This window comes from Microtus pennsylvanicus, chromosome 13, assembly GCF_037038515.1.
Source record: "Microtus pennsylvanicus isolate mMicPen1 chromosome 13, mMicPen1.hap1, whole genome shotgun sequence".
Taxonomy (NCBI): Eukaryota; Metazoa; Chordata; class Mammalia; order Rodentia; family Cricetidae; genus Microtus; species Microtus pennsylvanicus.
In genome coordinates, this window is record NC_134591.1 from 24249479 (window position 1) to 24263657 (window position 14179).

Consider the following 14179-nt stretch of genomic DNA (forward strand, 5'->3'; position numbering starts at 1 on the left):
AGAGGCTGGGGAATACACAGGCCAATGAAACACAAACTCTCCTGTCCACTGAAAAGCAAACCTCATTCAGAAAGTGCGGGCGCATCATAAAATTAGAAAGAGAAGGTTCATTCTGCCTGAGCCTGGTAGACTAAAAGAGGCATTGGGGTTTTTATTAGAGAAATCATAGTTGTGTACATTTATGTGGTACAGTGTGATATGGCATGGAATGATTACATCTAGCTAATCAACATTGGTTTGAGTATGTGCCCCTTGCGGTGGTGTTTGTTTTATTTGTTAAGACAGTCCTGTTATAGAGTGAGGCTGCCTTACTCCCTGTGCAGCTTCAAATCCATGACTTTTCTACCACAATTTTCTAAGTGCTAGGATTGTAGCTGTGTGACATACCCTGGGCTCCTTTGTTTTGGTTTGGTTTCTATTCTTAATTTTCCATATGAACAGAATATGGGCATGTAAGAATTAAGGCAAGGGTGTTCCAGGTAGAAAAAGAAAAAGCATATGGAAATTTTCCTGGAAGATGAAAAGTCTGGTGTTGTCCAGGGAATAACAGGAGCTTAAATCGGAATGTGTAGGGCTTAAATCTTTATAAGGTGGGTGGCAGATGGACCATGGGTGACCTCGGAAGACTAACCAGGGAGCCCAGACAAAGGAAAATAGAAAGTCATGCTGCTTCTGAGTTGGGAAAATGGTTCAGTGGGTTAGGACACTTGTGCAAACAAGAGAGTGTGAGTTTGAATCCCCAGCACCATGTAAAAGCCAGGCATGACTGCACATGCCCCAGCATCAAGGGATGGAAACTTGTGGATCCCAGCACACCTATCCAAAATGAGAAGCTTCAGGCTCACTGGGTCAGAGGCTCTCAAAAACTGAAGTGGAGAGCAATAGAGGATGCTCTATGCCCTCCTCTGGCCTTTGCATGCATGCACTAGGTATGTGCACCCTCACACATGTGCTCGTATAACATACACACAAAGAAAGAAAAGAAGGAAGGAATGAAGTAAGGAAGGGAAGGAGGGAGGAAAGGAAAGAGAAAGGGAGGGAATGAGGGAGGGAGGAGGAAGGAAGGAAGGAAGGAAGGAAGGAAGGAAGGAAGGAAGGAAGAGAGGGAAGAAGTAAGGGAGGAAGGGAAGGAGAAAGGAAGGGAGGAAGGGAGAAAGGAAGGAAGAAAAGAAGGAAGGGAGGGAGGGAGAAAGGAAGGAAGAGAAGAAGGGAGGGAGGGAGGGAAGAAGTAAGGGAGGAAGGGAAGGAGAAAGGAAGGGAGGAAGGGAGAAAAGAAGGAAGAAAAGAAGGAAGGGAGGGAGGGAGGGATTGTGAAAGACACCAGGAAAGCAAAGGATTGCCTATGCTCATATTGGAAGGATGAATGTGAAAACAGCCATCCTGCCAAAAGCAATCTACAAATTCAATGCAATCCCAACCAGAATTCCAGGACCACACTTCACAGAAATGACCAAAAAGAAATCTTAAAATCTATTTAAAAGCATAAAGACCAAGGATAGTTAAAAAACATACTCAACTACTGAACAATAAAGAATATTATAAGAAATATGGTAACAAAAAAGAAATAGGTAAGAAATGCCTGATTTCAAGTAATACTGCAGAGCCATAGTACTAAAACAAAAAGAGACGAACTTAACAATGGAATATAAGTGCGGACCCAGGTGTAAGCCCACACTCCTACAGACATTTGGTTATTGACAAAGCTCAAAAGTACACAGTGGAGAAAAGTCAGCATTTTCAACAAATGGTGCCAGGAAAACAGACTAGCAACATACAGAAGAATGAAACTAGATCCTTTTCCTAACCCACTGCACAAACCTCAACTCCAAATAGATCAAGGACCTCAATGTAAGACCTGATGCCCTGAAACTGCTAGAGGAGAAAATGGGGGGTACACTTCAGCATATAGAAGGATTTTCCAGTACCACCGAAGAGGAGCTAAGACCAACAACTGAGAAATGGATCTCATGACACTAAAAAGCTTCGGGACAGCAAAGCAGACCTTCAGTCAAGTGAAGAGGCAGCCCACCGAATGGGAGAAAATCCTGGCCAGCTCTGTCTCCCTTAGAGAGTTAATACCAGATTATTCAAAGAGCACATAAAATGAAACAGTAAGGAAACAAACTCAATCAAAAAGTGGACCATAGTTCTGAACAGAGTTCTCAAAACAAACACAGATGTCTAATAAACACCTTGGAGGTGACCCACATCATTAACTGTCAAATTAAAACTACTTTGGGATTTCAACTTCTTCCCGTCAGAACGGCTACCATCAAGAAAGTAACGATGACAAATGCTAGCGAAGACATGGGGAAAGAGGAACTGTTGGTCATTGTTTTGGGTTTTTTTTTTTTTTTGGATCTTAAATTTGTATAGTCACTGTAAAAATCAGTATGGAATTTCCTCAAAAGGTACTAGAAGTAGATCTACTACTAGTTGACTGAGCTAAACCACTCCTGGGCATATTCCCAAAGGATTCAATGTCTTACTACAGAGATATTTGCTCAAGCATTTCATTGCCATTTTCTTCAAATAGCAAGAAAATGAAACAAGGCTGGATACTCATGAGCCAATGGATAACAAAAATATGGCGCATAGACACAATAGAATTTTATGCAGCTGTAAAGAAAAAGGAAAGTAGGAAATTTTCAGGCAAATGAGTGGAGCTAGAAAGATTATATGGAGCAAGATAACCCATACTCAAATAGATAAACACCATATGTTCTCTCTCATGTATGGGTCTTTAGATCTGGTACCTGGAGTACCCGTAGAAGTAAAGCCGTTAGGGAGGGGGCATTGGAGTGAGCAATATCTTAAAGTAGATGGAATAGCAGAGTACAGACAATGTAAAGCGAGGGATAGAGAACTTAAGCAGGGATTGTGGAGGCAGAGGAAGAGGGGAGGATTGAACGAACATGAGATTATATGGAAACTTACTGCTGTGTGAGCCAATTTAAAACTGTAAGTTGAGAGGGAGAGAGTTACAGGGGAGCATTCTGAATGATGCTGTGCCGGAAAGTCCAGAGTTCCTAAACAAAAACCCCAGGGTCAGCTTAAAGACTTCTCTTTATGAGTTGATCAGGGACACTCCAGAAGCCCCCAAACTAGACAGACTCTTGCCTTTCTCCCCGGTTGCCCACTGGAACTATTTGGCAATACCCTGTTGTTAAAAATGCATATACCTTGGTTGCAATGTATATAGAAATCAAGTTGGAATCCTAGACCCAAGACCTTTCATGTCTGTGCCACACGATAGGGGAGAAGTCTTGGCAGGGACCCCTTCCACCAGCACTCAGGCTGGTGTTTCTGTAGACAGGCACTCCTCACCTGATCACTGTGAGCATTGGCATCAGAGAGAGGACAGAGCCTCTGCCTAGCATTGGAGTTGGTAAGAAGGAAGACCAGCAGGGGAAGAGACAACAAAACAAAAAATTAGACCAATGGTTTTCAACCAGTGGGTTACAGTCCATTTGGCAGTGAAACAACCTTTTCCCAAGGGTTGCCCAAGATCATCTGCAGATCAGATATTTACAATTCATAACAGTAGCAAAATTACAGTTATGAAATAGCAGCAAAAATAATTTTATGGTTGGGGTTACCACAATGCAGGGAACTGTATTAAACAGTCGAGGTATTAGGAAGGTTGATGACATCATAGAAAGATGTCTTGAAAGCCAGGTGCCAAATCAGGAAGAATGTGGGGGAACCTTGGACACGAAAACAATGTTTTGGTTCACTGTATGTGGCAACCAAGAACTGGTCCCCTGGACCTCATACAGAAGTTCACTTAATGACCTTTGCCTAACTATGAGGTTATGGTCGGAATTGGGTTGGGGTTTGTTGCAGGGAGGAACATGTATGTGTGGAAGCCATCCAAACACTGACATCTTCACCACTCTCCTCCTTAATTGTTGAGGTGGAATCTCTAACCCTTAAGCTCTGCATTTGGCTACCGATCCCTGGAGCTCAGTGGCTAACTGGTCTCACTGAAACATTACAGATTTTTGTTTTGTTTTTACCCACAGAACCATGTATATTAATCCTGATCAAAACTTAAATCTTTCTTTGTAACTCAGGCATTATTTATGCTTGTTGTTAGGTTATATATGTATTCAAATTAGTTGAGGGAAATCCCAAATTTGTTATAATGAACTGGTTGGATAGGGACCTGAACCTCATTGCGTCTCTAACCAGTGTTCTGGAAACACTGAGAAGTGTGACATGGCTCGGGAACTGCTTTCATCTGCTGCTTTGATGGCTCCTCTGTCCCTCTCCCACTCCTCATCCTCTCCATTGTGTCTCTAATCGGGGCTCAGTGCCCTTCTGTTGCCGTAGTAACATCATCGGGGACTGGCGATACACTAGACTGGCAATAATGCAAGTCCTTCTAAAAGGCAGGGTAGTGACCTCCCTAAAGGCTGCTGGAGGAAGGACTGTCTTTTGAGTTCATTTGTATCACTCATGGACAGTATCTTCCTGACCATCTAATCAAGGTTAGATCAGAGAGCTCCTAAGCCAAGGACACAGATGGTTAGACACATGAAGTTCCCCATCTGGGGAGAAGAGAGGTTAGGAAACACATAATAATATAGCACACAACATAGGGATCGTCATCATTTCCTTAGTCTAGAAGAGCAGGGTGGTTTTGACATGTCAGGAAATAGAGAAAAATAAGATTATGTGCTCAGAGTTCTTCCCTGTGATGGACACCTTAGCACAGTTCCTTTATCACTGTTCCCTCCTCTTCCCTTTCCACCCCCTCATTAACATTTGTCTATCCTGAGCCTGATTGAAAGGATGTATAAAAGTCTATTTAAAGAACATCTCACGTATTACCTAGACTGCTTGACATCCTCGCATGTTTGAGCCATTAGCAGTTTCTCATTAGCGAGCTTTTCTCACACATGTGCTCTCAACTTGTAAAATGCGCCTCACACATTCTTCCCAGCCCTTCGCATTAAAAACACCAAGCACTGAGTATGATGGAGATTTTTCTTTAAAAGCGATCCAGCCTACTCTTCCATTCTTAGGAGCGTTCCCTATGTGGTAAGAGTTCAGAACTGAGGGAAAGAGCAATGGAGGAAATACTGCACAAATGGCCTGGGGCAGAAAGAGCATGCCACGTTTGACAAAGTGAACTCTGGCTGGGCTGTGAGATATGGTTGGCAGTGGCAGAGATAAAGAAAGTGCATGAGGCTAAGAAGTAAGAAGGAGACAGGAGCTAGATCTCACCGGTGCTCATAGATCATACTATAGGATTTTAATCTAAGAGCAAGGGATGCTTCTGAAGGGTTTGGTGACGCAGGATTGGTAGTGTGGACATGAATGGAGTGTAGCAGTTAGGGTTGGCTGGATCCTAGCATAGAGTAAATCCTAGTATCCCCCGATGTATAATGGATCAGATACAATCGATTATCAGGACTCTTAAGAATTCAGTGTTCAGCTGGAAGGCCTCTGCCCTCACTATATCACTCAGGGTCATGGGGTGCTGGGGCCTTCATTCGGTTGAAATCCTGAGGTCTCCCTGGGATGCTCTCTATCCTGTGAACAGAACAAGGGCTAGCTGGGAAGGCTCCTGAGGGCCACAACGAAAGAGCCTTAGTCCATGGTCACTTCCAACTATGAAAGATACTGAAAAATACCCTCCTGCAGCACATGTGAAAAAAAATAAAAAGGCTTGGGGAATCACTACTAGTGCCTGCCACTGATCATGAAGAGGAATACAAAAAGGAAGTTGAAAGCCTCTTGTCTGGACTGCTGTGGCTCCTTAGACTAGTCGCCAAAGCGGACATTTGAATTACTGTATCCATTCTCCTTTCTTGCACCAAGCCAATCCCTCCACACACACACCCTAAGAAACTTCCAGAACAGATCATGTAAAAGTACACCGTTGGATGCCCCACCTCAAGGTGCTGACAAGCTGCCATGGTGAAAGCCGCCCTCCAAGTATAACAAATGGTCCAGTTAGCAAGAATATCCTGTCTGGGATATTAAAGAAGAAAGGGATATTATAGCATCATGCTTCCTGGCAGCTCAGGGCAGATTAAAGGCACTAATCCTTATAATCGGATGCCATTACCAGCCATTCTGACTAGACCCATTTATTGATCCTTCTCAGCAACATGGAGAACACTGTGTTGCTGTTAAGAAATGCCACAAGGGGATAAAGCAGACACAGATTAGTTAGCGTCCCCTTTGTAGACACAAATAATACCCAGGAATCCGGTGTGGAGCCTGCGCAGAGATTGATCGGCAGCAGTAAAGCCCCGGGCTGAGCTTTGTTGCCGAGTGTGTTTTCTGCCATTTCTCAGCCCAGTCTCTCAGTCATAGCAGATGGAGGGGGAGAATGTTTCCACAACGTGGCTGAACCATCCAGCAACAGACAACTCACGCAGCTTCTAGAAGGCCCCTCCTCACAACAGTTCTGGTGCTGCAATGGCCACCAAAAAAAATACAATATGATTATATTTAAAAGGCAAGCGGTATAGAAATCATAGCAAGGCACTTTAAATGCCCTCAGAGAGGCAGTCTGGTGGGACAGCAGGCTGTGGTGTGTACTTGTTGAGGAAGGGATTCCTGACACTGAAGCTGTCTCCACTTTGATCTCCACCCTGAGATTGGTAGGTTACTGACTGACCCAGGGACCAGCTATTCTGCTCCTGTGTCATCAAGGACCCAAACTAACGTGATGATAGGAAGAGTTCTTTTATTTTATGTGTATGTTTTTATGGTATGTCCTTGTGTGGAGATGCATGTACACATGTGTGGCTATATCTTAGGAAGCCAGAAGCTGATTCTGGGTGGATTCCTCAGTCTTTGCTATATATATTGAGGTAGGGTCTCTCCCTAAACCTGGAGCCCGAACACTTGACTAGTGCAGCTAGCTTGCTTACTCCAAAGATCCCATCTCCACTTCCTAAGCTCTGGGATTACAGGCAGGCTGCCACACCTCCCCTGCCATTTACACAGGTGTTGGGGATCCCAGCTCCAGTTTTTAAACTATGCAAGCATTTAAGTCATGGAGCAATCTCCCCAGATTTCTTTATCTCGTTGAGACCCACTTTTCTCCTCTGTGTAATAGAATTGATAACAGTACCTGCCCTTTTGAGATCATTATGAAAAATAAGTGTTTACATCTCTGCAGTGTTTGGCTTATAGTAAATGCTTAATTGCTATTATTTTTAGTGATGCCTGTGGACTATTTTTGCACGGCTCATTGCACACCCAGTTGTCAGGGTATTCTAAACATTGGGTTTAGGCTAGTGTGTCTGCTATCTTTCCAAGGTATTTGTTGGCATGTCTAAATGGCTAATGAGAGAGAAGTGGGGGGGGGTGCTATCTCTCTAGGATCTTGCTTGTTTTTCTCCCTTCTGTATTCTTTGTTTATCTTGTCAAAACTAGTCATAGAAGGGCTGGTTGTCATTTCAGACATCTTTACAGAGTCATTCTCTACCCTAAGGCTCCTAGTTCCAAACAAGAAATCCCCAAACTGTGGCAGCAGCAGTAATCCACTGACAAACTCACAGTTCAGGTCTCTTTGAGAGAGAGTCTGAAGAAGGTTGCTGCTAACAGACCAGAGAAGGGTTTCCATAGCATCCTCTTCTTGGGAATATTGTAGGGACTGGAGGTGAACGTCCCCCTGTCGCTATCCTAAACAGTTCCATTGCTCCCATGAAGCCCTGATCTCACCAGAGAAATCACCCCTTCCAGAGTATGCCCGATCTTGCCCTCACAGAGAAGCCTGATTCCATGGGTCACGAGGCAGGGACTAATACAGAAAACAGGAAATTTTGAATCTCCCAAGTGCTACAGGGAAGCGATTTGATGCAGGAGGGGAGAGCCCTCACAGAAATGATTTCTAAGACCCCATTTTCTCTATGTTTTTGAGAGAGAGATGACTAGAATTTTTTTTTTTCTTCAACCACTTTCAGAGACTTTCCAATAATTTTTTTTTTCTAATGTGAAACTTCGAGCTCGGGGTTCAAAGGCCTGGCTGGCACGGGCAAACATGACGATGCGCTTGCTCTCCCTAGTGGCGCTACAATGAAAACTCGGCTCTTCTACCTCTCACCTGTGTCTGTTCTCAAGGTGTGTCTAGAGATGCTGTCTGCCTCTTTCTGGTGTGCCCAAAGCTTGTATCATTTGAGCTGAATCAGAGTATGTCTCTCCCTGGGATGACAAGGCTTCAGAATCCAAGTCTGCATCTCCTCCCATTAACTCTTCTGTTCCTGAGCAATGTTAAGACAAATAGTAGTAAGTGCACACAACTCTTTGGAGAAATTGGACCCCTAGTCGTAAACTGTCTATTCAGGACAACGCTGCCTTGTCCCAAGGACAAAATACAACCCTGCTCTGGGAAATCATTAGACTGAGAGTCTAGGTCTTTGGCTTTTCTTGGCATTGACCCCACTTTCCAGTATTTGACATTCTAAACATTACTTGCATGCTTGCTGCAGAGCTCTATGAGCAAACTGGACTTGGCAGCTGGCTGGATGGTATAAGAGATGAAGTTTCTGTTGCCTGCAAGCCTGGGAGTCAGCACTCCCAACTTTAGTCTCCCAGCTCCCTTGGAGCCTGTCCTCTTATGGAGCCTCTTCAGAAGGCCATCTGGGAACTCTTGTCACAGACTATAGACTGCTTACCTGAATGCCAACTTCAAGGAATCTCCCCCAAGGAGCCCAGATTGTACCTAGAGTACAGAATCTGACTTCCAAGGATAGGCGCACATCTCATACACAATCTCCCTGACTCTCACAGACAAAAATATAAGAATGGATTGTGGAAGAGCAAAGTCCTCTCCTTTGGTCCATTTCCTACTCTGCTCCTGATATCACCATTTTGTGTTCTCTAGTTTTGAGAAGATACCCATTGTCTTGGTCACCTTTCTGACATTATAACAACACACTCAAGATACCAGCTTATAAGGAGAGAGTGTCTGTTGACTCGAGGTTCTGGAAGCTTCAGTCTATTGTCAGTTGGCTTGTTGCTTTGAGGCTGATTCCGTAGTTACATAATAGATCACAGGATAGATGTATAGAGGAGTAAAACAAAACGCTTTGAAGCCAGGAAGCAAATGAATACAGAGGGGCCTGGGGTTCCATGATTCTCCTCACAGGTACCCCACAACAGCCATCTACTAGGCCCCACTTCTTAGAAGATCTACCACTTTCCAGTGGTGCCAACCAGAAAACTATGCCCTGGAAACATGAGACTTGTGAGCACACTCAAAACCCAAATGCTAGAAGCTGGAAAGATGGCCCAGCGGTTAAGACTGTATACTGCTCTCACAGACAACATGAGTTAGGTTCTCAGTACCCACATCAGGGAGCTCACAAACTGCCTGTTACTCCAGCAGATTTGATGCCTCTGCCCTGCCCCTTCCATAGGCACCTGCACTGGTATGCATACACATAACCTTTCTCTTAAATCTAAACCATGGCAGCTTAAAAAATATATAAGCATGTTTCTATTTATTTATTTAGTTAGTTTTGATTTTCAAGACAGGGTTTCTCCGTAGTTTTTGGTTCCTGTCCTGGAACTAGCTCTTGTAGACCAGGCTGGCCTTGAACTCACAGAGATCCACCTGCCTCTGCCTCCCGAGTGCTGGGATTAAAGGTGTGCACCACCACCACCCGGCATAAGCATGTTTCTATGTAATGTCAAGTCTAATAAGGACCCAGCAGCTTTCATTTGTCTGGGTCAAACATATATTAAATATCTTGGCTTTACTTTTAATATAATGCCTATATAGAAAAGTGGATGCATCAGCCAAGTGAACACCCCACAGTCCAGGTCAAGCACTGACATTGCCAAAGACCCAGCTTTTGGTTCTCTCTCTGTCACCACCCCCTGTATTCATTGCACTCCTCAGAGGAACCACTCATCCCCCTGCCTACAAACAGCCTATGTTAATGCTACTTGGTTTCCTGGTTTTGCTTTAATTAAAATAGTTACATAAGTTCTCTCTTCCTTCTCTTCCCTCCAATCCTTCCCGCGTGCCTCCCCCACTTATCTTCCTATCTTCCACCACTCTGCTACTCTCTCTCAAATTTATGGCCTCCATGTCTTTATTTGTCACTATATGTGTGTGTGTGTGTGTGTGTGTGTATGTATACATATGTGTATATACATTTCTAAACATAAAAATATAGCCTTCTCAGGCCATTCAATGTTACTTGTATGTATATGACTTCTAGGCTAGCCACTTAGTATAGGAAAGCAGTTTGGGGGCTCTTTCCTGGGGAAGACTATTTCTCCTGCTCTCAGCATTCCTTGGCGACCTGTAGTTCTTTGTCTGGGGTTGAGGCTCCATGAAATTCCCCTTTCCACCCTATCGTGTCTATTGGTGTGGTCCCTGCTTAGGTCTTGCTAAGCAGGCATATTGGTGAGACTTCCCATGTGTATAATGTCACCAGATTTTTACAGACATGAAATCAGACAGTGTAATATACCTATATGTGGCTTTTCTTACTGAGCACGGTTGGGCTCAGTTGTAGAATTTTCATTTTCATGAGGTATATACATTTAGTTTTTCCATTTTAGGATGTTTTCTCCAGAGAAGTTGGATGTTCTTTTCACTTGGCAAGAGTCATTTACCAGCTGCTACTGTTCCCTCCTCCTTTAACTGGCCTCCCCCTTCCTGCTTCATCTCTTAGAAGTCTTAAAAAGTTCTAGAGACAAGAAGAAGCCCAAGGTGTGATATTTGGTTTGGCTGAAGGACAGCAGAAGACGCCCAGGCAGATGCTTCCTGCAGAGCCGGGTGGCATGGCCAGAGGCTCTCAACATCCTGGATTCACCTGCCATTTGTCTGATAGAAGCATATTTTTGTCTCCATAGGTGTGCCTGAAGCTGAAGTCACTTGGTTCAGAAATAAAAGCAAACTGGGCTCCTCCCACCATCTGCATGAGGGCTCCTTGCTGCTCACAAATGTGGCCTTCTCTGACCAGGGCCTATATTCCTGCAGGGCAGCCAATCTTCACGGAGAACAGACAGAGGGGACACAGCTCCTGATTCTAGGTAAAAAAAAAAAAACAAAACTCAAAACCATGTGTACTGGGGGGAATGCTGACCAACCCTTCAGCTCCTTTCTCCCCCTTACTGAATTAAGAACATAAAATAGGCCCAATGCCCCTTTATTCCCTCCTCCCATAACCGCCCTTCAAACAGAAAACACAGAATTTGGGACCTGCCAGAGCTGAGTGTGAAACCTGGCTCCACCTCGTTGGTTAACCTTTCTGGCATTAGATAACTCAACAAGTTACTCTCCTTGCTGAATCTTAGATCCTGAGGTCTATGAGAAATCTGACACTTGAGGATTGCCCACATTGCTGGGGAACAAGGTTTGTCAGATGGAGCTGGCAAAGAAAATTACTTTTAAGCCCATGCTAGGTTTTTCTTTGAAGAGCAAATGAAAAACATGCATTAAAAATTTCTTGTATGTAGCCAGGTGGTGGTGGTTTGAGTACTTGAGAGGCAGAGGACAGGTAGATCTCTACGAGTTTGAGTACAGCCTGGTCTATAGAATGAGTTCCAACACAAAGGAATCTTGTCTTGGAAAAAATAGAATTTATATGTGTAAAAATTTTTCATCCATCTCCTAATAGTTTTAAGTCTGCATAAAATTTTCACATGCGTGTCCCATGCATAAGAACTCCTTATTAAAAAGTCTATCACAGATCCTTGTGTAAAATAAACATTTACAAATAGGAACAGTCCTGCCAGGCAGTGGTAGCCCATGTCTCTAATCCCAGCACTCGGGAGGCAGAGGCAGATGGATCTCTGTGAGTTGGAGGCCAGCCTGGTCTACAGAGCAAGGTCCAGGACAGCCAGAGCTGTTACACAGAGAAACCCTGTCTTGAAAATAATAAATAAATAAATAAACAAACAAACAAACAATTCCTGGGCCACCATCCACCACGATGTTTCCCAGGGACAAAGCCTGGACATCTTACAAGCTCCATCCCCCATTGCCCACACACCTCTACTTCCTTTCCACTGGTTCAGGAATGCATAGATGAGATAGAAAAGAAGCTTCTAGATGGAGCCTTAGCCTTTACAAATAGAGCAATAGTTAGAGCCCATATGCTGACTTTCTCACCAAGAGAAAGCTGTCATTCTAAGAGCGGGAAGCAGAATATGAGAAATAATAATTAGGTGTCACATATGTGCACGTCAGCGTCCACTGTGGCCCTTTTCTGGGGGAAATAAACTTTACACTTCAGTTTTCACACCCACAGCTGATGATGAACCCTCGCCCCTGCCCACTCAGATTTCAGGGGCCCAGCTGTGGTTTCATCTTGCTGGTGGCTGCGTAAACCTCCAGACTTCATAGGAAGCCGCAGAACATTGGCTCAGAGCAAAGGAGGATGTCGGTTGTTTTCCACTGGGTTCCATCAACTGTGCCGCTATTCTGGGGTTGCACTGAGTGACAGTACTCCCTGGTGGGGTTTTCCTCCCTGGTAGCCCTCCCTTGCTTCCTCTGCTAACAGAGATGGAAGCCTGGGAGTGCTACTGTGGCATCAGCATTGAAGTATTTTCTCTGAGCCAGTTCTTACTGCATCCCAAATAGAGTATGGCCATCAATGTGGCTGAGGAGCATGGCACCTTCCCCATCATACTCAAACCTCCCAAGAGAAAACAACCACTGTTCAGATCTCTATAAGAAGTCTTGGTTCAGTTAACAAATGTCAACATTTATCAGTGACAATATGGCTTAATATATATATGTATATATATATGTATGTATGTATGTATATATATATATATAATTTTTATTTTTACATGCTAATCCCAGTTACACCTCTCCTCCCAGTCCCCCCAACTTCCCCTCACCCCACCGACCTCCCTATCTGTTCCTCAGAGAGGGTAAGGCCTTTCATGGTAAGTAAATGGATTCTGTCACATCACCATGTTGAGAAAGGACCAAGGCCCTCCCCGTCATGTCTAGGTTGAGCAAAGTTTCTCTTCATAGAAAATGGGCTCCAAAAAGCCAGATCATTCATTAGGGATTGCTCCTGGTCCCACTGTATGGTTTAGTTTTTAAAGGGGAAATTTTGTATATCAAACTAAAAATTTCACATCAAGTCCTGTGGCTTAACCTGTAGTCTAAAAGTACGACGTGGAATGATATGAGCATTCATTTTTTCGGTCATTCATGTGGGCAGCCGACAGATACTTGTTGAGTGTTACCTCTGAGCCCAAGTTAAGTGGACACTGGTAGAGTTTGAGGGGAAAATGAGGAGGTGTCTCCCACTGGAGAATTCACATTTCCCCTGGGAAGGTAAAACAGGCACACACATACACACAAAGAATTGCCATAGAAGCCACAGAAACATAAGCAGGGGCTGACATTTGGCCCAAAGAGAATAAAATGTTTCTCAGATGAGACTAGCCTTCCCTTTTTGCTTTTAATAAATACATAAAGGAGGAGGAGGAGAGGAATAAAGACACTGACGATGGCTGGTTACTCAAAGAGACCTTTATAACGAGGCAGCTAAGGCCCAGTAGGCGAAGGACTAGCCTACGTTAATCAATGGCACAGCCACAGTTCAAACTGTGGGTTCATAAATGTCAGCATGTTTTCCCTGTGAAAATGGTTGAGTGCCCTATGTTTCTTAATCATTTCATCACTGTCTTCTCTCTGTGATGGTCTTCGTCAAAGGCAGAAAGATAAACGGGTTGCTCCTGAAGTAGACAGCATCAACATTCACGTACATGTCTAATGCACACTACCACAATGCCAAGCACATTAGGGGCCTGTCCAAACCTACCTCTGAAGACTTCAGCCCTGACTCCTTAGAAGCATGACACCCCACAATAGCGTCTCCCTGCCCTTTTTATCTGGGTCCTGCTTGGGCATAAGAATTACACCCCAAAGCAAATGTTCACAACTAGATTGCCTCACACTGAAAAAGACACTTATACAAATCCTTTTAAATAAGTCCTTGGATAATATTCTAGCTGTGGAGACAGTTACAAATTGCCTCATTCCTAAGGATCTTATGAGTTAAGTAAAAAATTGGTGGAAAACTATTTATCTCACACCTTGGCATATAGTAAATGGTAAAATTGTCCTTTAAAAAAATATCATCTTTGTAACGTGTTTCAATTTATCTATATCGTTAGAAAGAGCCAGTGGGGGCGTGCTTGGAAGCGGTAGAAAATGAGAACTGAAAGTCAC

The 14179-nt window shown here is 43.9% G+C and overlaps 1 protein-coding gene across 5 annotated transcripts in view; it reads left to right on the plus strand.

Annotated features, from left to right (window-relative positions):
• Window positions 1-14179, plus strand: part of Adamtsl1 (ADAMTS like 1) — a 376592-nt gene that overhangs the window by 317165 nt on the left and 45248 nt on the right. For all 5 annotated transcript variants that reach the window (XM_075945016.1, XM_075945018.1, XM_075945014.1 and 2 more), the window contains one exon: window positions 10837-11016. In XM_075945016.1, the coding sequence (XP_075801131.1) occupies window positions 10837-11016 (180 nt within the window). The remainder of the gene's footprint in view (window positions 1-10836; window positions 11017-14179) is intronic.